Source organism: Schistocerca serialis, chromosome 7 (assembly GCF_023864345.2).
Source record: "Schistocerca serialis cubense isolate TAMUIC-IGC-003099 chromosome 7, iqSchSeri2.2, whole genome shotgun sequence".
NCBI lineage: Eukaryota > Metazoa > Arthropoda > Insecta > Orthoptera > Acrididae > Schistocerca > Schistocerca serialis.
In genome coordinates this window covers 258137817-258164332 of record NC_064644.1, presented here as the reverse complement: position 1 = coordinate 258164332, position 26516 = coordinate 258137817, and the positions used below count along the sequence as shown (strand labels likewise).

General features: G+C 39.1%; 1 protein-coding gene across 1 annotated transcript in view; it reads right to left on the bottom strand.

The window, feature by feature from the left end:
- Positions 1 to 26516, bottom strand: part of LOC126412440 (electron transfer flavoprotein-ubiquinone oxidoreductase, mitochondrial) — a 107173-nt gene that overhangs the window by 33625 nt on the left and 47032 nt on the right. Inside the window, exons 8-10 of the mRNA XM_050082038.1 lie at positions 22669 to 22871; positions 13561 to 13740; positions 10837 to 11058 (exon numbers count right to left, since the gene is read on the bottom strand). Coding sequence (XP_049937995.1) covers positions 10837 to 11058; positions 13561 to 13740; positions 22669 to 22871 — 605 coding nt within the window. The remainder of the gene's footprint in view (positions 1 to 10836; positions 11059 to 13560; positions 13741 to 22668; positions 22872 to 26516) is intronic.

The following is a 26516-nucleotide window of genomic DNA, read 5'->3' as shown; positions in this document are numbered from 1 at the left end:
AACACTGAATTCACTGTGAGGAAATATCAAATAAAGTGTGAATATAGTATACTTTTCCAGTTTATACTACTGATGCTGGAAAACTCTCAGGTTTCCAGTATCTTAATGTTGCCATCCAGCTGGAAAAATGAGTTTTTTTCATCATCAAATGAGATGTGCCATGAGGTTCAGTGCTTGGCCCACCCCTGTTCTTGATCTACATAAATGATTTACATAGGGAATTAGAAGACTCTCAAAAACTGTAATGTATGCTGATGACACAAGTATATTAATAAGGGCCCAAACATCTCTATACCTGATACAGCCAGGAGAATAATGAAACAGACAGTCTATAGCTGGTTTACAAACCAACAGCTTAACCCTTAATGGTAGAAAAGCTCATATTATGCCATTCAAAACACACAAAAATGGTTGCAGGTACCAGCAGTGGAGATCAATGGGTATACCCTGGATGAGGCTCACTTGTGAATTTCTGGGCATCCAGATGGATAATAAACTGAAGTGGCACGCATGTGGACAAGTTAACCAAATTGCTCAGTTTTGCATGCTTTGCATACAGAAATCTCTCACAATGTGTCCTTTGGTAAAATCTTCTGGATCATTTCACTCAATGACAGCTCTCTGCTTGGAATGCACTTCTTTTACAGATGCCATTTTGAAGGCTACATATAGTGCCACCACTTACAGAAACTTCACACAACTACAGCGGTGAAGCAAGAACATTCCACAATGTCCTATGACAAAGTCCACATTTTTTTCAACATAAACTGGCCGAGAAAGAGAATGTGTTTTATTACTTATTGAATGCTCCTTGTACCATGATTGTTAACGTGTCCATGCTGCCAATTTTTATATATCCATTTATTGTACCAAGTTTGATTATAGTTAGTTGACAGCTCTGTCTTTTGCAAATTTTTTTCCTAAAAACGTCTGTTGTAAACATTGGAAATCACAATGATTGGACCAACAGCATTCTGGTTACACCAAATGCTTCTGGAAATTAGTCTTGCAAGTAATCATTTACCTCTAACACTCATGTAGACCATGCCATTAGTGGTGTAACTATGTGAGGAGGCAACATATGAATCATGTCCATGCGTGTTTGCCCCAGTCTGATGAGTGACTCATGAAGCTCTTCATTTACATGTTCAATGGAATGCTTCATTCAGAGTTTGTTAAATATTCCAAAGATGGACATAATTTTTACAGTTATATGAGCAGGGTGTATACAGTCTGGGACAACCAAGAAAAACCCGGGAATTTTTTCATCTGGGAGAAAACAGGGAAAAACCTGGGAATTTTTCATTGGTTTTGTTTTCAGTTCCTCCCCCCATGAACCATGGATCTTGCCATTGGTGGGGAGGCTTCCGTGCCTCAGCGATACAGATAGCCGTACCATAGGTGCAACCACAATGGAGGGGTATCTGTTGAGAGGCCAGACAAACATGTGGTTCCTGAAGAGGGGCAACAGCCTTTTCAGTAGTTGCAGGGGCAACAGTCTGGATGCTTGACTGATCTGGCCTTCTAACACTAACCAAAATGGCCTTGCTGTGCTCGTACTGCGATCGGCGGAAACTACAGCCGTAATTTTTCGCGAGGGCATGCAGCTTTACTGTATGGTTGAATGATGATGGTGTCCTCTTCGGTAAAATATTTTGAAGGTAAAATAGTCCCCCATTCAGATCTCCGGGTGGGGACTACTCAGGAGGACGTTGTTATCAGGAGAAAGAAAATTGGCGTTCTACGGATCAGAATGTGGAATGTCAGATCCCTTAATCGGGCAGGTAGGTTAGAAAATTTAAAAAGGGAAATGGATAGGTTAAAGTTAGATATAGTGTGAATTAGTGAAGTTCGGTGGCAGGAGGAACAAGACTTCTGGTCAGGTGAATACAGGGTTATAAATACAAAATCAAATAGGGGTAATGCAGGAGTTGGTTTAATAATGAATAGGGAAATAGGAATGCCGGTAAGCTATTACAAACAGCACAGTGAACGGCATTATTCTGGCCAAGATGGATACGAAGCCCACACCTGCCACAATAGTACAAGTTTATATGCCAACTAGCTCTGCAGATGACGAGGAGATTGATGAAATGTATGATAAAATAAAAGAAATTATTCAGATAGTAAAGGGAGATGAAAATTTAATTGACATGGGTAACTGAAAACTCGACAGTAGGAAAAGGAAGAGAAGGAAACGTAGTAGGTGAATAAGTAATGGGAGTAAGGAATGAAAGAGGCAGCCGCCTGGAAGAATTTTGTACAGAGCATAACTTAATCATAGCTAACACTTGGTTCAAGACTCATAAAAGAAGGTTGTGTACATGGAAGAAGCCTGGAGATACTGGAAGGTATCAGATAGATTATATAATGGTAAGACAGAGATTCAGGAACCAGTTTTTAAATTGTAAGACATTTCCAGGGGCAGATGTGGTCTCTGACCACAATCTATTGGTTATGAACTGTAGATTAAAACTGAAGAAATTGCAAAAAGATGGGAAATTGAAGATATGAGATCTGGATAAACTGAAAGAACCAGAGGTTGTAGAGAGCTTCAGGGAGAGCATTAGGGAACGATTGACAAGAACAGGGGAAAGAAATACAGTAGAAGAAGAATGGGTAGCTTCGAGAGATGAAATAGTGAAGGCAGCAGAGGATCAAGTAGGAAAAAGATGAGGGCTAATGGAAATCCTGGGGTAACAGAAGATATGTTGAATTTAATTGATGAAAGAAGAAAATACAAAAATGCAGTAAATGAAGCAGGCAAAAAGGAATACAAACGTCTCAAAAATGAGATCGACAGGAAGTACAAAATGGCTAAACAGGGATGGCTAGAGGAGAAATGTAAGGATGTAGCGGCACATATCACCAAGGGTAAGATACATAATGCCTACAGGAAAATTAAAGAGACCTTTGGAGAAAGGAGAGCCACTTGCATGAATATCAAGAGCTTTGATGGAAACCCAGTTCTAAGCAAACAAGGGAAAGCAGAAAGGTGGAAGGAGTATATTGAGGGTCTATACAAGGGCGATGTTCTTGAGGACAATATTATAAAAATGCAAGAGAATGTAGATGAAGATGAAATGGGAGATATGGTACTGCGTGAAAAGTCTGACAGAGCACTGAAAGACCTGAGTCGAAACAAGGCCCCTGGAGTAGATAACATTCCATTAGAACTACTGACAGCCTTGGGAGAGCCAGTCCTGACAAAACTCTACCATCTGGTGAGCACGATGTATGAGACAGGCGAAATACCCTCAGAATTCACAAAGAATATAATAATTCCACTCCCAAAGAAAGCAGGTGTTGACAGATGTCAAAATTACTGAACTGTCAGTTTAATAAGCTACGGTTGCAAAATAATAACAAGAATTCTTTACAAATGAATGGAAAAACTGGTACCTCAGGGAAGATGAGTTTGGATTCCGCAGAAATGTTGGAACACGTGAGGCAATACTGACCCTACAACTTGTCTTAGAAAATAGATTAAGAAAAGGTAAACCTACGTTTCTAGCATTTGTAGACTTAGAGAAAGTTTCTGACAATGTTGAGTGGAATACTCTCTTTCAAATTCTGAAGGTGGCAGGAGTAAAATACAGGGAGCGAAAGGCTATTTACAATTTGTACAGAAACCAGATAGCAGTTATAAGAGTCGAGGGGCATGAAAGGGAATCAGTGGTTGGGAAGGGAGTGAGACAGGGTTGTAGCCTATCCCCAAAGTTATTCAATCTGTATATTGAACAAGCAGTAAAGGAAACAAAAGAAAAATACGTTGTAGGTATTAAAATCCATGGAGAAGAAATAAAAACTTTGAGGTTCACCAATGACATTGTAATTCTGTCAGAGATAGCAAAGGACCTGGAAGAGCAGCTGAATGGAATGGACAGTGTCTTGAAAGGAGGATGTAATATGAACATCAACAAAGACAAAACGAGGATAATGGAATGTAGTCGAATTAAATTGGGTGATGCTGCGGGAATTAGATTAGGAAATGCGACGCTCAAAGTAGTAAATGAACTTTGCTGTTTGGGGAGTAAAATAACTGATGATGGTTGAAGCAGAGAGGATATAAAATGTAGACTGGCAATGGCAAGGAAAGCGTTTCTGAAGAAGAGAAATTTGTTAACATTGAGTATAGATTTAAGTGTCAGGAAGTCGTTTCTGAAAGTATTTGTATGGAGTGTAGCCATGTATGGAAGTGAAATGTGGGCGATAAATAGTTTAGACAAGAAGAGAATAGAAGCTTTCGAAATGTGGTGCTACAGAAGAATGCTGAAGATTAGATGGGTAGATCACATAACTAATGAGGAGGTATTGAATAGAATTGGCGAGAAGAGAAATTTGTGGCACAACGTGACTAGAGGAAGGGATCGGTTGGTAGGGCATATTCTGTGGCATCAAGGATCACCAATTTAGTATTGGAGGGCAGCGTGGAGGGTAAAAATCGTAGAGGGAGACCAAGGGGTGAGTGCACAAACAGATTCAGAAGGATGTAGGTTGCAGTAGGTACTGGGAGATGAAGAAGCTTACACAGGATAGAAAAGCATGGAGAGCTGCATCAAACCAGTCTCTGGACTGAAGACCACAACAACAATAACAGTTTTCAGTTAAATTTTTATAATTTTGACCAGTAAGAACCAATAGTCTAACAAAGTGTATTACTCTATCTCACTACTGCAGAATAATACTGCAGCAATAAAACATGAACAAGAGAAAAAAAAAAAAAAAACGAAAATAAAACTTAAGTTGCAAAGGAAATGCACCATATACAACAACAAAACACTTTACTCAAACAAGCATCTGCCAACAACAAAATGTGTCAAAGGCTTTAGGAAGACTGTACAATGCTGCATAACAACAAATTGTCTCTGATGAGCGTGACTTCACAACTGTTTACATTAGATTCGTTTGAGCAGTTACGAGCGAGCTCATGCATGTGCGCAGTTGAGTTGCATATGAGTAGTACCTTCTCCCGCTTCTGGCTACAGAAGTGTGGCTGTTAGTTGTATAAGCTAAGGTGACCTTATTTTTGGAAGCTGAAGCTGGTACCAACATGGGTGCCCATCTTACAGGGAGGCAGTGCCCCCTCCCCCCTTTTCAGAAGTTGTTGTTGTGTGTGTGTGTGTGTGTGTGTGTGTGTGTGTGTGTTGGGGGGGGGGGGGGGGGGAGGGAGAGAGAGAGAGAGAGAGAGAGAGAGAGAGAGAGAGAGAGAGAGAGAGAGAGAGAGAAGCCTCCCATGCAAACTATGATAGGGGTGTCCTTGACAAGAAAATAGAGCGTGCAAATGATCTCGTAGTTGGCGTAAAAAGTGGAAAGTTCAGCTCATATGCGCAATAATATCGCCTCACACCGTAAGGAAATGGAGCAGAAGGAGAAAGTACATTTTCCAGATGAGATGTGTACATTTGTGTGTTTATTAAGTGACCCTACTGTTAATTGCCTTTTACCAGTTATCTGGAGATTTTTTTGTCAAATTTGTGGAGAAACACCAAGTCTTCGTGGAAGAACTCTTTAAGACAGCGTTCCCCAGGTGAAAGATTGCGACCTGGCACCAGGACACGAAAATAAAATACTGGGTCGCACAAATATCTCCTTGTCGTAATTGATAGTTTACAATTACTTAATCACATTTTAGTAATAGAAAGTTAATTTAAAAAACCTAGTTTCTGAAGGGAATCATATGACAGTTGCACGTTACATAGAAGTTGTACTCATTCTAGTAAATAATGAAATTGCGCATTGTTAGGATACTTTACTGATGATCGTACTGCGTTTGGCCTAACGCTGAGGCTCACAAAGCCAAGAGAATTTCAGAGAGAGTACAACGTAGGTTCATTCCTGCACAAGATAGCAACTCTTATCAAGGAGCATTTACTGGGACTGGACAGTGAACACTAATATAAAAAAATATTTTCCTTCAATATACAGCAACCGAAAATGGATAAGGAACCTATTTTCTGTCAATTTAGAATTCTGTAATTTGTCAGAGTCAAATGATGACTCGTTAACTGTGATGATGTGTGACAGATTTTTGGATATCTTGTCAAGATGTCTCGCTTTAGCAGAATAAGCGATGAAATTTCTAATGCCTGTAGATTCAATACATAAGTGTAAATCAGGGTTTTCAACATTGGTGTTCCTGAAGAAATAAATAGGCCCCTATAAACCGAATGGAAACTGAACCAGTCCTAAGGATAAAGATAACGTCTTTTGAACCGAATTTGGCGTTCATAGTTAAAAATAAACTGCTACATACTTCTCACTAATAGAGTACAGCTAAGGTTATATAAATATGAAACTGTAATTATTATTTCATTGTTAAAAGTTGGTGCTTGAAGTACATTGAATGCTGGGCAGACTTTAGAAAGTGTTTTAATTTGCTTCATTATCAGCCAGACAAGAATTTTAGCTTTTTGTCTCTTGTAAGTACTGTTGGGGGTCTTGGTGGCATCATTAGATATGTTAATCGTGTCACTTGTGCTCATTTTCTCATTGTTGCCAACATGATTAGATCTAACAATGTTTGCATTATAGCTGCCTAACAAAGTGTCGTTACAATAACAAGTTGAATTTTATTTCATATTCTTTGCTACTTACCAGCACTGTATATGAAAATAACACTCTCTGTAATGCCAAGTCACTTTTTTTAAAAAGTTCTCTTGCGCGGGCTGTGGGGGAGAAGAGGCAATGCAGTAGGGACTAATGGTGGGGGCGATAGCTCTTTCAAATGTTCTACTGTAGACCAAAAAGGATTTTCAGAGATTCAGAGGGAGGGGGGGAGGGGAGGACGGGCCAGGACAACCTCTGCTTTAAGACATATTAACAATTAAAAAGAAAAAAAACTCTGTTTCCATTACCATTAGCGACACACTGTACACATTTTTCTTCCAAAAGTAAAACATTTGTGTGTGTGCACTTTCCTCTTACTTTATTCCAAGTGGGAAAATAAAAAATTTTGTTTCAACATGTCCAGATGACTTCCATACCTGTTCCCGACGTCCAAAACCTGTAAATCACACGTATTTGCTATGAATGTTTTCGTATCTAGCTTTATGCAGAAACTCGTTAACTCACAGTAGGCACCATTGGCCAGTTCGCTCGTACGAAATAACTCATAGTTGGTAGGCAACATGTTAAGCTCTAAAATCTGTAACTTGATGTCGCTCTTATGAATTGTATTATATAGCTTTTTATCAGGGGACCTAGTGTAAAACTTCTTTACTTAAAATTTAGCTGGTGAAATTTGGACTGCTGTACAAACTTTCATGGAACATAGCTAAGAACCCTTCTCATTAAACCAACTGTCAAATAAAAAAACTGCATTAAAATCAGACCTTTCATTTGGAAGTTGTGATGCCACTGACATATACACACAGCTCTGGCATCCATGTGCCACTTCCAATGGGAAGAGCCCACTTCGATTTGCGTGTGTGTGTCATATATCACAATAGAAAAAATTTGTTGCCCTCAGAGACGATCCATAGCAGTTGAGGGTTAATTAAAAGCGGAGTTACCACACTGTTTGTGACACTGAAATTTGAATTATCAGGGCCACCACTAGGAAACTCCAGCTCAGTAATACCAACTTCAGCACAATTATTATTGAAGGTCTCGAGCTTGAATGCATCAGTAGACAGATGATGACGATGATGATGATGATGATGATGATGATTGGTATGGGGGGCTATCAACTGCGAGGTTATCAGTGCCCATACAAATTCCCAACCACTGCTCAGCCCAATTTCGCCACTTTCACGAATGATGATGAAATGATGAGTACAACACCAGTCATCTCGAGGCAGGGGAAAATCCCTGACCCCGCCGGGAACTGAACCTGGGACCTCGTGCTCGGGAAGCGAGAATGTGACCACGAGCTGCGGACACATCAGCAGACAGGTCATGTAAATGCATTTTATAATGTGGTATGTTAGGTTCGGGATATGATATGGAAAGTTAACTTGTTGAAACATCCCATGACCGAGACTTAGATTAGATTTGTAAAAACCAAAACATTTAGGTGTCCCGGCTGAATCCAGGTTGGGACAGGGGGACACGGCTCCAAAAACCGGAACTGGCACACAGCAAAACGCATCAGGGAAATTATTGAGGCGCTCAGTTGGGAAATACTAGGGCATGCAGCCTATTCTCCAGACTTGGCTCCATTCAATTATCATCTATTTGCATCACTAGGACACGCTCTCACTGAACAACGCTTCAATTCATATGAAAATGTTGTGTACGAAAATAGCTCTCTGACTGGTTTGCTTCAAAAGAATAACTGTTTTTTTGGCATGACATTCACAGCCTGCCGTTGAGGTGGGAGAAATGTATAAATAGCAATGGGGATTATGTTGAATAAAATATTGTTTATCAGTTTCAAACAACAGATGTGTAATTATTGCAACCAAATACCAGTTTCAAACTTCTACACCTGTTAAGTATATAACTTTTTTGTCCCTGGTATTCTATCACCATTTGACCCTTAATTACTGTGAACACATATGCTAACATTTCTACAGCTGCAGATGCACTGAAACCAAACTTGTAATTAACTGTGACTTGTACAGCAGCTTTTTACTCACTAAAATACAAAAAATTAGTGATATTTGCAATGTTTAGAGCAAAAATTACCTGCTAGCACCACATGTAGACTGTAATGTTTATGAAGTAAATGAAACACTACGTGTAAAATTTGTTGGTTCCAGTTGTAGTCAACTGATAATCAACATGCTCAGTGATCAGCATGTTTTGCTCTTAGGAGTCTCTCTCGTTCTGTTGGCCTAAAGATAAGGTTATTGGTTTATTTTGCATGTTTTTGCTCCCTGTCGTGTCATGGAATTTGGTTTTGTGACCTTGTAGTACTTTAGTAAATGAAGTAGTTCAACTTATTCAGGAAAAGTGAGCAGCAATAATATTGTGTAAAGCAGATAAGAGTGCATGTTGCTAGAGGTTTATTACAAAACTTTTCTTTCTTACACTTAATTGAATTACAGTACTCCTAAATGGTTTGTGCCTCCTTAATGGTTTTTGTTGCTGATAATAAAAATCAGCTTCAGCTAACTACGATTTGCACAATCACCATACAAGGCACAAAAATAATTTTCATGTAGACTTTGTCTCCCAGTTTGGGGGTCAGAGTGGAGGGTATTTACTCTGGTGGAAAGGTATTCAACAATCTCCCACCCAACATAAACCAAGAAATTTGGAATCGTAATCTTTTCAGAAGATAATAAAAAATATACCCCATTAGACAGTCTTATCAGATTATCTAGATTCAAAGATTGAAAATGCCTGTTAGCTCTGAGCCAAGTAACAGTGTTCATTTTAAAACTGCATAAAAAATAATAGTGAACTTTAAACTGCCCTCTGTAGTTACTAATTTCCTCGAAAAATACCAATGTAATCAAATGACTATACCAGCAAAAGAGAAACAGCACCTATTTAATACAATTGAGGGAGTAACATCTTTTTTTCACATTAGTAGTCGTCTTATAATTTACAACAGTGCCCATCATGCACCATGTCCGAAGACACCTCTGTGCAGAGAGAGTTAGGGGTGGGGAGAGGGGAGTTTGTAAGGGATTATTTTTCTTATGCATGGGAGCAGAGAGAGGGCAACCACTTTCCCTGTTCCAGGTCTTGCAAAGTGTTGCAGCAGACAACAGTGAATAAAACTGTATCACCACTGAAGTTGCCCCCTTTACAGTCAGGAGGAGAGCTTGTACCACTGGTCTGTGCTGTTCATTGCAAGCAGACGTGTGAAAGACAAAATTTCACTGGCCGCCAGGATTTAGTAGATAGGGGAAGTTTGTAACTGGACTGCCTTCCACTGTGTCTTGCACTACATGTTACATTCAGCTGGTGAGAATACAAAACTATTGAGTGCCACAACGATAGTTTATTGTTAATACAGTGTACACTTTAGGTCTCTGAGAGTTGCTTCACTTTTTATTAATGTTTATCTTTTACTTGTGAAGCATCACCAATGTTACCATGTGGGCATACAGTCCCCCGCCCCCCCCCCCCCCCCCCGCCCCCCCCCCCCCCTCCCCCCCCTCCCCCAGTAAGATGGCGTAAGGCTGTTAAACTGAACAAAGATTATGTTGAAAACTCAGGTCTTGTAGCCAGAATATTGGGGAATAGTGTAGTGTACTGGAATCCAGAATAAAACCAACCTGCTTTCAGAAAAAAATAGGTTTATCACTTATTGAACGCTGCTGAATTCGAGGCATCTAACCATTTCCAATTTGAACATACATGTGTAAAATATGATTTCTGTAAGTCAATTTTCTGACACTCTTATATGGTTCATCTGCTAACATCCCTTCTTTCATAAAGAGAGAGATACTAGGTGAAATATATTCAATATGAATTGTTTCCCACTGCATTTTAGCAGCCATTAGCCTTCCCTCAAATTTGTGTGTTTTTGTTTCTTTCATAAAGAAGATAATTCATTGTTGCATGTCACTGACGTTATTCTCCAAACCTCCAGATTTTTAGTATTCATAAGCAGTGTTAACAGTAGAAATTCCTGGATGGATAATGCATAAAACAAAGGAAAGGCAACCACACAACTATAACTGATTGATGTGTGGCACATAGAAACGCAACAGAAACAGTATTTTGTATTTTACTAGCTTTCCAGCTCTCTCTCTTTCTCTACTAGTAGAAGTCCACACACACACACACACACACACACACACACACACACACTCTCTCTCTCTCTCTACTATAGGCTGCTGCTGTTCCATTTTTCTGTGTGGCATGCATCAGTCAGCTATAGATGAGTGGTTGCCTTGACATTATTTCACTTACTGAGAAAATATTTATGCTTACCTGCTGGACAAAAGCGACCCTCAGGACCATCAAAAATGGCAAGATTTCGTTTAACAGGCACTGTATCATCACGCAATGTCAGGTGTGGTGGTTGGTCACCTTCATGATTAGTTCCAGTCAGAGCTACTGATGTTAGCAAGTCAAAACTCACTTCACCATCTGGTTTAGGGTACTCCACAGGCTTGCATTCTGAAGCTGGTTTCAGTCGTTTCCAGTCAGGATCTTAAAAGAAAAATATCAGTTTTATCATTTTGTTCAGCTTAGTTATGTGAAAGTAAGTGAGGATTATACCAATGGAAAAGTCAGGGAGGAATATAGTCACATCTAAGAGGATACAAAATCGTTAAACACATAGAAACAGCAACAATACTGAGGAGCAGACAGATATCTAGGAGATAATAAACTGCTTTCCAAAAAACACACGTTTTTTGTCTCATGCTGCTGAGGATCAAGGGGTAAATTGTGAGCTTGGTAGTTGGCATGGAAGGCTGGAGCAGGAGGTGGAGCGGAGAGAGTGAGGAGGCCTTACTTCCCTACCCCCCGGCTCCTCCTGTCCCGACCACCACTCACAGCAGCAGACAGGTAGCTGCTCCCTCTCCCTCTCACCCCAATCAGGATTAGCTGTTTATTGTCCTTTTCTGCATGTTTATGTATGGTTCAATGCCTGTTCTATTAGCTGAGTACTGATCTATCCCCACATTACTAAAGAGTTAGAAGTGTTGCCTCAAGTCATAGTATTTGTACATACAAGTGTGTAGATGCAAAAAGAAATTCATGCATAAGTTAATGGGATTATTCAATTTCAGCAAAATACCTGTAAGGATACTACAATTAGATGTAGATAGAATGATAATGCTATTTAACAAGCAACACAAGGTTGTTGCACTGAACAAGATTGTGTTGAAAACTAAGGTTTTGTAGCCAATAGAGTGAGGAATAGTATAGTATACTGGAATCTTCACCATAAAACCAACCTGTTTTCAGAAAAAACAGGTTAATTACTCGAGGCATAATATAACAAAAAAATTTAATCCATTGGAATGAGAGGAGAGGATAAGAGGAAACAAGGATAATCAAAAATTTATCACAGTAATTGGCATACTTGGCCATTTTACATTCTTATTTAAGGGAGTCCTATATAAATGTTAAATATTCATAAAAATTCTAATACAAAAAAAATTACACACCAGAAGGAATTATCTGAATGGAATGGAAATCAGTAGATGTGATGCACAAGAATAGACAAACAAATGAGCACAATTTCAGGAACATTGGATGATTTATTCAAGAGAAAGAGCTTCACAGATTGAGTAATGCGTTGGTACACCTCTGGTTCTTATGCGAGAAGTTATTCAGCCTGGCACTGATTGACGGAGTCGTTGAATGTCCTTTCATGGGAAGCTATCCTAGGCTTGCATTTCAGCAAGATAATGTCTGCCCGCACCCAGTGAGAGTTTCTGCTGCTTGTCTTTGTGCTTTCAAAACCCTACCTTGGCCAGCAAGGTCACTGGATCGCTCCCAATTAAGAAAATTTCGAGCATTATGGGCCGGGCCTTCCAACCATCTCAGGATTATGACGATCAAACACACCACTCTGATAGCAATTGGGATGATATCCCACAGGAGGACAACCCACAACTCTATCAATCAATGCCAAGCTGAATAAAAGCTTGCCTAAGGACCAGAGGTGGGCCAACGCATAACTGACTTGCTTAATTCATGAAGCTCTTTCTCTCGAATAAATGATCTAACATTTCTGAAATTATAATATTGTATTTGCCTATACACGTTCATCACATCTAACAATTTCCATCCAATTTGGATAACAACTCCATGGTGCATTTTATTTATTTATTTTAGGATGTATGAACAAAAACACACACAACAATTTTATAACTGAATATCTAGGTCTCTTAGGTCGCCCACAGAATGTTGTATCACCAAATGCAGTTCACCAAGTCCATAGGAAGTTTTCATAATAAACACTCATCACTTAGGTGCACGCCAGGGTATTTTTAAATCTCCATTCATACAAACAAATTTTTCTAACAATATCAATTATGGTGTTCCCTTTTCTGCTGTATTTTTGAACTGGCTCCTAAAAGTAAGCCAATTCTTTCAGAAAAAGTCTTGGAGTGTAAGTTTCCTTGTAAATTAATGGTAGTAGTAATCAGTATAGTGTACAGTGAGAGATGGTAAAATAGGACGAGAGAGAAAGCAACACTGGAAGATGACAATATAAATACGATGAAGAACTGCCAATTTAAACAACGTAAAAGGGACAGTTGACAGGAGGATATGCTGAAAAATAGTAACATAAATAAAAATGAAAGTCAAAAGGAACAGATAGTGAGAGGTAGATAAAAAAGTATAAATTGAAGGAGAGAGAGGCAGGAAATAAAAGAAATCAGAAGACATCAAAACATGAAAAAAATGAGAAAAAAGAAAATGTGATTGTTTGTTGAGAAGGAATAAAAGTCATTACTATTGTGCTGCAGAGTTTGTTCTTAAATGGGATACTGCCTACTACCAATATAGACCCTGTTGAAACACGTTGTTCAGTACTTCAGGTGTTTTTGACTATAGGTGATTAGTGTAACACGATGTATAATGAACATAAAATTTACCAAAGTCTTGGCGTTCGGCAATAACATCAACAGAAAATTTGCAACACCACTCATTATTGCTAAGAATATCAGATTTAAAAAGAAACAGTATACTGACCACCATGACTGAATGTCCACGGTTCTCGGCCTCCAATCACCAAACTGAAGCCAGAGTACATTAACCCTCCATATAATCCCAATGGATTATGGAATGATGGGCGTATATTTCTTACACTTTTTAAATCTGACCAAATCCAACTATTCTTAATTTTATCCTCATAAGATTTTGGTTCAATGCCTGCAACAGAATAAAATCTCCATCTGGTCATAGTATAACATTGTGGCACAATTCTGTGAAATAAACTTTTACAAAGTATTAAGTAATACATAACAGCAAAAGCCATAAATTTTATATATGTGCGATATAGTAGTGGTACCCGTATTCACCAAAAGGTGACATAGTGGATTCAAAAGTGTAGGATAGGAATGCAGGAGGAAGGGTGGTAGGTGCTTGGGCTACACCCGTGATACATGGGTACTGGAGCTGGTGAGGTGCAGCGCGTGAAGAAGATGATGTGGAGGCATGGCTTGGTATGAGGTGATAGGGTAGAGGGAGGGAAATTGTTGGATACAGGGCAAGGGGGACATCAGTTTACTGGAGACTGATGGATTTTTTATATCTTGGGTAAGCACACAAAAACTTTGGTGGCAATACTGTGCACCTCATTTTGTGCTAAAGAAATCTTCAATTGGAGTGATGAATATCTTTTTTTTTTTCTAGTATTGTAATTATGTGCACCATTGTTCCTTTTCAACTGTGGTGGATTATTCACGCCAAACTTCATGAGAGAATAGATATACTGTGAAGCAGTAGTCAAAATGCCTAACTTCTGAAACAGATGTCTACAAGATGATTTTGGGCGAGTACCACATATTTTTAAACTATGTTTTTGAGACATTAACATTTTCTTTCCTAAGGACAACTTACCCCCGAACTTTATGCCATATGACATTATTGGATGAAAATAAACAAAATATTTTAAATTACTGATATGTCTCTACGCAAGATTTGCAATGATTCTGGGTGGAAATATGGGTAAATTGAGTTATTTAAAGGTTTCAAACTCTTGTTCATTCCAATTTAAATTATCATCTGTATGTATGCCAAATATTTTGAAGTTTTTACCCTACTTATTATTTCCTCACAGTGTGTTACATTTATTGCTGGTGTAGTATCTCTAGATGTGCAAACAGAATGTGCTATGTCTTTTTGGAATTGAGAGTGAGACCATTTGCAGAAAACCACTCAGGAGAACATTATTTACTATTGTAAAGCAATGCAACTGACAAGCAGTGCCTATTTATATTGGTAAGTTAACCTTTTTATTTGATGGACAATGCAATAAACAAAACCACAAGGAGAAAAAACGTCCTGGTAGAATTACTGTTGCGAAGCCCTTTATAAACTCTATAATCAGAAAGAAAGGCTTCAATGCTTGAACTACATTTCATATTCTCTGGCGAGTCTATTTTTAACGGCTCTTTATTGTAGTGCATGTTTATGTGCGGACTGCACAGAATGAGTATATTATCCAGACTGTAGTCCTCCATCTGTGCAGAACAGGAGAATAACGGGGGTCTGTAATCATTTGGGTACCAATATTAAGGTTTTAAGTGGGCTAACAGTGACTATTCTCAGCCAGTGGTGCAGGTAAGTTCCTAACAGGGAATGCATTTGTTGACACATTTGCTTCATGAGCATATCTTTACTGCCCTTCCCCCCTCCCACTATCAAAAGATTTGGATATCATGAATCCATTGTGTTTTGTATTAGGAGAAAACAAAATAGTGTATGATATATGAGACTTGGATATTGAGATGGAGACTGACTGCTACATATTGTGCCATTTCATTGATGGCACTGTCAAGAGCCTGTCACATGGAAATGACCACTGTTGATGAATTATATTTAAAGAGGTGCATGGCACTCAAAATGGCAGCACTGTTCTCCTCACCATTGTACTTCCTGCAGTTCACCATTGAGTATTATTTGGACTTTGAATTTCCCTTACCCCCTCTCTCACTCAGCTTCTTTCATAACTGCATTCACCTGCTTATTGAGGGACTTTGCATTTATCTCAGTTTTGAGTGGCTTACAACTTGGCAGACTGCACTTATTTACAATGAATGACTTGGTTTGTCTTGTAATTCTCAATGCAGTTTTCTATACATCATGGGTGTCTGTTGGTGAATGAAGTGTGTGAGTAACAACATAAAACAGAGTCCACTATTGCACTCTAGCAACTATCGATGAACTGGACTGAAGTTTTATTCACCTCAGTGAGCACCATTCATGATCTGTATGCATCGATCCCCAAATATTTTCTGGTTATTTGGCTGTCCAAGGTGACTGAAAACAAAACCAATTGCTACATGTGGGATGAGACAACAGCAAATAGGGAGTCTATAGAGGTGGCTTCATGTCTGTGGGATTGTTTTTAAAAAATCATGCACAAGGAAAACCGACAACCCTGTATTCTGATACATGTGGGGGAAAGAACACAAATGCCAACATGAGCACTGTGTGTGTGCTTGCAGTGAATACACTGGACATTATTCCAACTATCGACCAATACTTTCTTGAGCTTGGACATTCACAAATGGAAGTAGACTAAGTGCAAGTGAGCATCGAAATAAAAAGTAAATATGTGGATGTTTTTGATCCCATTGGCGGGTATACAATTGTAAGAATGACCTCCAACAAGTATAGAGTGACAGAAATGAATAGCATTCAAATTTTAGATTTCAACCAGCTTCAGAAGAAAATATTTCGGAATAGGAAAACTGCTGAAAAGGGAGAAACTATGAAATGGCTTAAAATTGTTTGGATGCAATATAGGAAAGATCAGCTTGACATGATGTTTTTCAAGTATTCCTACGATGATCGTGAATTTCAAGTTTTGCACACCACGGAAAGACATGGCCTGCAAAATTCTTCAAATTCAGGACCTGAAGACAATGCTATGTGTGCCCAGCATATGACAGTCCTCTCTGCATAAGACAAGAAAAAAGATAGTATAGATTTATGTAATAAGGGTATTATACCTTCTAGGTGTCACTCATTATATCAAGGACTCAATGCTGCTAACAATTTAGAAAATGAGGAAAACGCGAAAGAATCACAGGAATAGACTTCCTGTTTATTTTCTGTTTTCAGGGTGTATACCACCCGGGACAACCGGGAGCTTTGGGAAAACCCCGGGAATTTCTCCATCAGGGAGAAAACCGGGAAAAACCCGGGAATTTTTCATTGTTTTAGTTTTTAGTTAAATTTTTGTAAATTTGGCTGGTAAGAACCAACACTCTGAGAAAGAATATTAATCTCGCTACTGCAGAATAATACTGCAGCAATAAAACATGGAATGAGAGAAAAAAAACTAAAATAAAACTAAAGTTGCAAGGGAAATGCAACATATACAAGAACAAAACACAGTGCTCATGCAAGCGTCTGGCAACAGCAAAATGTGTCAAAGGCTTTAGGAAGACTATGCAAGATTTCATAACAACAAATTGCCTCCGCTGAACGTGACATCACAACTGTTTCCATTAGATTCGTATGAGCGGTTGCGAGCGAGCTTATGCGCATGTGGAGTTGAGTTGCGTGTGAGTAGTACCTTCTCCCGCTTCTGGCTACAGGAGTTTAGCAGCAAGCAGCCAGATGCTATCCGGAAAAATTTTACTGATGCGCCTAAGCTGCCAGACCTACGTATGTGTAACAAGCCTGGAACTCGGGGTCGGAGGCAAACAGGGATATCTGCCCCGGGTGGCTGTTTCGAGTTGGGTAGGTGGGGGTGGGGATTCATATTTTTCTTCAGAAGCTAGAGAGTATGAATGTGAAACTATTTCCTAACATCAAACTCTTTGCTTGTAGTAAGCCTAATAGTCATTTGATATTGGTACCTTGTGCATTATATTCTGTCGTGTTGTTACAAAAATGACCATTTGTGCCAAAACAGTCCCGTTTATTTGGTGTGTGTAAAAATTGCTGCAATATTAGGCCAGCTTATTTCGTTTTATCTAGCAGACAGTGACAAAATCACGTAAACAGATTTCTCTTCAGCTTTTTCTTCAGAAGCTAGAGAGTATGAATGAAATGTGAAACTATTTCCTAACATCAAACTTTTTGCTTGTAGTGGACCTAATAGTCATTTGATATTGGTACCTTGTGCATTATATTCTGTCGTGTTGTTATAAAAATGACCATTTGTGCCAAAACAGTCCCGTTTATTTGGTGTGTGTTGTAACAATTGCTGCAAAATTAGGTCGGCTTATTTCGTTTTATCTAGCAGACAGTGGCAAATTGACGTAAACAGATCGAGAAACCACACCAGTGTTGGGTACTACTTGTATTAACAGCTTTTCTAGTATTAGGCAACAACATTTCGTTTTTTCATGTAGAAAAACGTTGACGAACTTTGATAGGGTAATATATTCTTTTCGAGAAAGGAAAGTACGCCATATAAAGCTGTGGCAAGATTAGAGAGAGAGAGAAAAAAGCAAGGACTTAAGGGTTGAAGAAATGTGTACCGTCTCACTTGTCTCATGTCTTTACTCGTTTTATGTATCCTATATTTAATTTTATGTCATACAAAACAGCAAGTTATTAGTTAATAGGCAGTAACGATTGCAAATTTTCTGAAGAGTTCTTGTTCTGCCTGTTACAGATAATCCTATCCAGTGTTAATTGCGAGATTTTTTTTAAAGAGGGGCAGGATGTCAAACCGGCCGACTGGGAGCAGGAGAGGCACCACAGGACATTTTAATTTCCACTGACCTGAATATAGTTTGATGGCACCTATTACAAAATATTACACTTACGAATTCCACAGAGCGAAATACAGAGGCGTGCGATGGAAGAATGCTGAGTGAAGAGGCATGGCACTGCTCTTCGGCACATAGACCAAATAACATGTCTTACGTTCCCTCGAGCATATATGTTTTATCTATCACACTCTTCAGAGAGATGTGCGCTACAAAATGAAGGTATTTTTGAAAAGTTGATTTTTTAAATTTTTGGTGTCCTACCTCAAACGCTTGACGGAGGGGCAGCGCCACTATCAAATATTGCCCCGGTTCGGAAATATCGTAGATCCGAACCTGATGCACAGAACAGTCTTGAGTTATAGTGGAGAGGTGGTAGTCTCCACGTGACTCGTGTTTACGTTTAAGTGATTTTGCTGTTTCCTCTTTGTTAATTGCTCTCACGTAAAATGGAAACAAAACGGGTTTCTGTGGCCAGTAGCTATCAAGTGAATCAAAATATGTTCACATAATTACAGAAGGCTAAAATATGTCATTAGTTGTAGATTTTTTTTTTCCACCTTTCTGATAGTCAAACGTTAATCGCCTTGCAGAACAAATGGTTGAAATGGCTCTGAGCACTACGGGACTTAACTTCTGAGGTCATCAGTCCCCGAGAACTTAAAACTACTTAAACCTAGCTAACCTAAGAACATCACACACATCCATGCCCGAGGCAGGATTCGAACCTGCGACCGTAGCGGTTGCGCGGTTCCAGACTGTAGCGCCTAGAACCGCTCGGCCACCTCGGCCAGCCCTTTTGTCAGAAAGTAACATGTGGTGTTTGGTGGAATTCGAGTTTATGCTTTCGTAATACAAAATATGCAGTGTACATGTTGCTGCACATCAGACATCTTTCCAAAACGTCTTTTATCCCCTGAGTTTCGTTTTCTAAAGTGCCGGGAAATTCTACGCCGGTGTATAAAACCACAACCATTGAAAGGACTGATAAGTTTTACAGTTCCGAGGAAAAGTATACTGTTACTTAACACGGAAAAAGTGTATTTTCATCCGGGAGAAAGTGTATTTTTAACCGGGAAATCCGGGAAAAGTCCGGGATTTTTTTTTTTTCCTCGTCCACGTATACACCCTGGTTTTGTTCGTCTCCTTTATAATTGTTGCTAGTTCATCACCTTAGCTATTTCATATAAACCACTAATTTTGGGTCATTTAAATGTCTGTGTTGTATTATTCTTGACACAGTAAGCCAAAAACAGATGTGAGGGAGCACTGTGTTTTGTTAAAATGATTTCCTATGTTTGTTATGTGAAGATTACAAAACAAAATATTATTTCTTTTACCTGTTAATTATTTAGTGTAAATTCAGTATTACTGCAGACAATTAATGCAAAGTGAAAATAATAATGGCTTTTATGTATTCTCCATCATATACTGATGATAAACTTCCTGACAAACAGTTCTCTTGCTTATAGTACTCATTAAATAGCACTGACACACATTCCCATAGCTTGTTCTGTGTAACCTATATTTATAAATACATTATGAACACAACTGCAATAATCTTTCATATGATAATATTGCTTAAAGCTGCATATTATTTGTTTGATGTTCACATGTCATACAGCAGCAGCCATTAAGTAAAGGATAGGACAAATGTAACTACGTGCATAATTTCATAAAATATTTCATTAAAGTTTACCGAATGACTAGAATATGTAACACCTAGTAGAAAATAACAGTTAATGAAATAGGCCTATACTTTTTATTTACCATAGTTTGTGAAAAACTATTATAATTTACTCAGTTCTTCGAGCAAAAACTTTAAATCGAATTATTTCAAAAAACTGTTTTTGCCATTAGGTTTCTTTGATACTAAATGGGTGATATGTATTGATAAAATACATTATATTTGTTTAGAGAGGACCAGTGCACTTGTAGAATGGAGACTTGGTTTCTATTATGGACTCTGAAACAAAATGTGTCAAGTGAGTTTCAATTTCTATGTGTATTCTCGCCTAATTCTCAGAAATTGTCGGAAACCAAGTGAAGCATTTGTCCAATTGCCTCATTCAAACAGGGTGAAGTTCAACAACCATCTCACTTTTTTGGGCCTTTCTTGGCTTTTGTGTTTTAGGTGACTGCTCCATTTCTTTTTGGGAAAAAAAGAAGTTATGGATTTAATTATTAGAGGTGCAGACTTAGGTGGGGCATACATGCAGCTGCCTATACACCTGCCCGAGTTTATGGGAGCTAGCTTATTAATGCATTCCTATCCTGATATTTTGCTGACACCATCTGTTCCTATCATCCTATGGTCTTTCTTTTCTCTACTCAGCACACAGCACTTCCATATTATTGCAACTAAACAAACACTGAATATGTCATACAGGCTTTTATAGCTAGCTAGGATGGAAAATGTATGCAAGATGATAATGGGTTCCAAAATTTCAACAAATATTATTGAACTAGTGATGCTTCCCCACTTTGGACAGGTAGCACTAAGTACAGGGTGCGACAGAACCAGCTAAGCACTTTTGAGGGATAACTGCTCAGCCATTGGTGGGGGAGACAGTTTCACCAGGGCTCCCTTTGTTCTGTCAGTGAACGTATTTCAGTAATCAATATGGTTTGGATCAGAGCACATCAGGGCTTTATCGTGCGTGTGAATTTTTGTGATCGCAATGCAAAGAGCTTTTCAGTGACGGTTCAACATTTCACGCAACAATGCCGTTCCCTCATGGGAACACAATTTGGTCCTGACTTCAGCAATTGGAGGAAACTGGTAGCACACTAAGAAAAGGTACTCATGGCCAACACAGGTCCATCAGAACACCAGAAAATGTGCAGCTGGTGAGAGCAGCGGTTGAGCAATTGCTAAGAAGTTCTGCTTGAAGGTATGATGTTCCACTGGGGATTTCAAACAACAGTTTGAGGAGGATGCTGCATTTTGACTGTAATTTCCATCTCTTCCAAATAATCATAGCTCACAAGAATTGAGACCAGCAGGCTATACTGCCAAAAATCTGTGAGCAAATGCTTATATGGATCCCTATGGCAACAGCTTTCTTTAGCAGTGGCGAGGTACATTTGCACCTCAGTGACATTGTAAATAAACAAAATTTTCACTACTGGGCTGAAAGTAACCCCAGAATTATTCACAAAAGACCACTACATTCTCCTAACAGAACAACGTGGTGTGCTGTATTATACCTCTTTGAGGAGGAACATGTGAGTGTGACCACAAACTCTGGACATCATGTTTCAGTGCTTGCAAAATTTTTTGCACCCCAAAAATGGAGAAGATTGTTGAAGAAGAGGGATAAGGGACTTGTGGTCCTACAGGATGGGAGCTCACATAGCCCGAAATTCATGTTTTGAGAGAAATATTTCTGGGACATTTGGCTTTGTTAAGGGGTGATGTGGGGTGGCCTGTGCAGTCATCAAATTTGAGCCACCAGATTTGAGCATTTGTGACTTCTTTCTTTGGGGATATTTGAATGAAAAGATGTTTAAACATCACCCTCAAACCCTACCAGAACTAAGGGGGCAGATTATTAAAAGAGTGATCACCATATCCTCCATTTTGTGTAAATGAGCTGTTTAAAACTTCAGAGATTGTCCCCAAAAGTGTACTGCTGCTAATGGCTGCCATTTTGAGGACTTTATTTTCAACACTGAATGAATGTAAGATGGGATGAACTACTAACTTTGAAAATAAAAACATTTTTTCTCTACATACCCCAATTTCTTTTTTATAACTCTTCAAAAACTTCTTAACTGGTACTGCTACACACTGAACCTATGTCCAGATGACTTGTCCGACTGGTAATTATGTTTACAGGCCACTGCATAGAGTTATGACCAAAATTCAAAGAACTATGTTAGGTAACCAAATATCATCACTTTCACATTACTTAAATTGTTTAACCAGGATTGTAACTGGTATTTGGGGTGACAACTTGTGGCAATGATGGAAGCTATGAGGTTCTGTCTGCCCCACTCCAGCACAAGTCCAGCATGAGCTACATTTTCTGTGTGAACTTTCCCTACGTTTCCCTCCACATCTCTTAAACATTAACTCTGTATCAAAATAATTTGTTCTGGTTAGGAATATATGATATGGCCTGCTTCGCAGGTCAGAAGGCAAATACGGAGTTCTGCCATTCACCACTAGATGACATTGGCATTGTTTTCACACTATGGGGGACTGTAATTCATCATAGTTTAGTCAATATGCACAAAATATTTATAAATTATATGCACAAACCTTCTTTGTGAATCAGTCTATTTATTAGTGAAATCTGTATTAAAATCCCAACAGTATTTCCTGGGATTAGTACAAACATACAGATAGAAACCACAGTGGGGGAATTCATATACAAAGATGGGAAATGAAATATCTAACCTGTTGTTTCCGATGTTTCATCAAGTGCCTCAAAGATACCTTCTGCAGCAAGCATACCACTTTTCATCGCATAGTGAGTACCCTTTATTTTAGGAACATTTAAGAAGCCTGCAGCGCAACCAATAAGGCATCCACCAGGAAATGTTAGCTTTGGTAATGCTTGAAATCCACCTTCATTCAAAGCTCTTGCACCGTAGGCTATCCTGCAAGAAGAAAAACATTTACCACAGGAAAAAATAAACACACAAAGAACAATTACAGTTCATACGAATGATCTAAGAGCTTTTTCTGTTCTACTTTTGGAATGACTTTCAAGAACACATATTATTAGTAATTATCTGTAAACCCTGGATAGTAGTAAGAAGAAACATGTTTTCAAAAACAAATTTAAGGAAGAATGATAACTGGAAAAGAAACAGAGAGCAGGGGGATAACATGTGAGGTGATGACATATTTAGAAGATGGTATGATATAGAGACTGACACTGCTCAAGAACCAAATATACTGTTGTGGATACATAGTCTGAATATTTTCTTATGACATTGATGATGGTCTCTACGGCATTGGTCATCTATATACCAAAGAAGATAACAGCAAAGGGGTGCAAGCATTAGAGAACTACTAGTTGTATATCTCATGCTGTCAAAGTCACTGCTCATCGATACTAGTTGTAAAAAAAAGAAAGACAAATTAAGTTGGATTCACAAGAGGAAGAGTAAAAAGAGGCAGCACTGGATACATGGTGATGCTGATGGAAAAAGTTTTTGATTGATGAAAATGGAAAATAATGCTTTAAAACACTGAAAGAAATCGGAATATAATTTTGTTCAAAGCTGCAGTTCAGGAGCTGCAGAATATTTGAACAAAGATAAAGTGTCAGTTGTCAACTGCAAAAGTTCACTTCACTGGCTTCAACAGTTTAAAATGTCATCTTCAGAAGTGAAACAGGCTAAAATCATTGATAAGCCAACATCAAAATGAACTGGATGGTAAATTCCTACAAAGGATTGGCAAAAAATACATAAACAAAGCAAGAATGTTAAAAAGAGATGTACAAAGATTGAACAGCTGAAATAAAACATGTTTATTAAACCAAATTTAAAATAGTTAAGCTTGAGAGCCTCTACATACTTTTGTTTTAGAATCAATGAAACAGAGTGACATTGCTAATAATATATGATACATGCGATGAATAGCAAACAGTGGACTGTCAACTCAAGAATGGTACATAGTCTGCATGACGAAGGTCAACCAACATACTGGTGACATGAAGGGCACTAAATAGGCCTATATACAAAGTGGGAACACTAGTGGGCATATAATCTGTAAAAAAAAGTCTCCAATAGCTGAAGCGCAAGTATACCTTAAATCTTATAAAACCATACTAAATGATTAAAAAAAGCATTTACACAGAAAATAAACCATGGACCAAATGTTAAGCAAACAGATACATAACAAATAACATTATTTTACTATAAAGAGAGCTAAACAAAGGGAGGTAAACTGTTCAAATTTTATCAACAGTTTACGGTAACACTATGAGCCACTGGAAGATTGGTGATATGTTGAATTGTTCAGTCTCCTGGAGACGAGGCTGGTTGTTGGACGCGCATTATCAGGAAACATGGAGGGGATGCCACTTTCACCACGTATGCAGCATGTGCCCTAATAGGCATACATCTGGCCACAGGTAAGGCAAAAAGGGACACTTGCTAGATATTCCCTAGCAGTTATGCCGCAACCATGCCCTTACCTGTGGAAGTGAACCAAACGAGCAATAAATGGATTTCTCAGAACACAGCTCAGCAACTCTACTTAGATTCCTTCATAGGCAAACACTCAGTGAAGTTAATTTAGGGTCATCACCCTTGCAGGCAGCCGAGACAAAAACTTTGGGGCTATGGTTGCCATCATGTGACCTTGTTAGAAAAACTTTCAGTTTTACTCATTTAGTGTCTGTACCGGCGTGACAAGGCCACAAACTGTCATGTTGGTACCAATGCAACTGTTCTAGCAGGCTGTGACTCATCGACCAACCATGGAGCTGAAACCTAGAAGAGGGATAGAATCTTGATGTGCAAGTCAATCTCAGGGGGAGCAGAATGCCCAAACATCATATAAAAGATGAGCACGGAGGAAAACAATGCATGTGATCTACTAAGAACTGAGTTCATGGGAACAGCACAATGTGAGGCTAAGGCTTGGTCAGCATTAGTTGAACTCAGTAATAGAACTGTCCATCCAGGCTTATTGCCACCAGCAAGTAAATACTTGGGTCAGTGGCTTTGCCAGCGCTCATGTGCCCTCTGTAGTAGCGTTGTGTACTATCACTCTGTGATCCCACGCCAGCTCCTCTGCATCCATCTTGATGTCCATTTACAACCAAGTCACTTGTTCAGTAACTTTTCTTATGGTAGCTGACACCAAGGTGGACAATGTTTTTTTGGGTAGTCTTTCCACACTTTTGGGTTTATGGTTCATTAAACAGTACATGCCATGCAGTACAAAGTGCCTTACTCTTTTTTAAAGACTGTGATAGATATGCCCAAACCTTCTCACCTGGATTAGGGAAGGTGACTGATTTCGTAGCTTACATTGCTCTTAAGGCAACACATAGCCTGCACTTCTCCAAAGATCACTACCCTGCACTTCTCCAAAGATCACCCGGTGCCCCTGACTCAAAAGGAAAGTGAAATAAATGCAGAGGGTGAAGTAGAAATTTATCCCCCACCAACCTCCAGATGAACCCTTTGCAAATTAGGTTATGGCATCTTATTCAATTAAACTGACCTTGCAGAGGCATATTTTCCTATTCACTTGCCTAGTGCTCAATACGCCACATGGCACAACTTTGAACTCTTGTTCCAGAGGTTGACAGCAAAAGGATTCACATACAACCTGCACAAGTGTTCCTTCACGCATACAACATTGACATATGTGAATGTGAAAGACCTACAAATGTTTCTGGGTAATAACAACTGTTATGGCTGTTTCAGGGCAAACCTTTCTAAACTCCCTTACCAGCTATGACACCAAGGTGTGCATTTCAAACGGTCACCTTACTGTCAACAAACTTTCCAGGCTTTGAAAGTTTACATTACACAGGCACCACACTTTACAACATACTACCAGGTCTGCCACTGGTAGTAACTCACGGTATTGGTCTGGTCCTATCCCAAAATACCCCAATGACCCAGAGTGGCCAACTACATATGCTTCTAACACCTTATCCACATCCTAGCAACACTAATATCAAATAGAAGAGGTCTTCATTAACATCTGTGCAGTCCAGAAATTTAAATTCTCTGTTTATAGTCAGAAAATTCATCTTGTCACAGGCTATCAACTATTGCTTCCTAACTCTGGCCCTGAGGATCATTTACCAGACTGGACTGTCCATCACCTTCAACAATGGGCACTGTACTTGTCCAACTTTCACTATTCTATCCACTGCAGGGCAGCAACATTATACCCTAACGTGGTCATTGTGTCCCGATTCCCCATGGGGTCCATTCCAGCTTTTACCCAACAATACTTGGTGTGTTTCCAGCTCAATTCACATTTGAATTCGGCCTTTTGAACATTCTCCTTATCATCATGCAATGTCATGGCCACTATCAGCATAGACTCAACGTTATGATGCCTCATTCATTTTGTGCAAAATGGAGGCCACACACACACCTCCCAGCCCTGATTGTGATCCTACTGGTCACAGTGAAATCAATTGCACTTAACTAAGGCATCCGTTTCGGGTCTTGGACGAGGACCATTGCCGTGTCCCAATTCCTCCCTCTGTGCAACTGCAAGTGCTATGTCTCCCACTAACTGCACATTAGGTATGTCCCGAA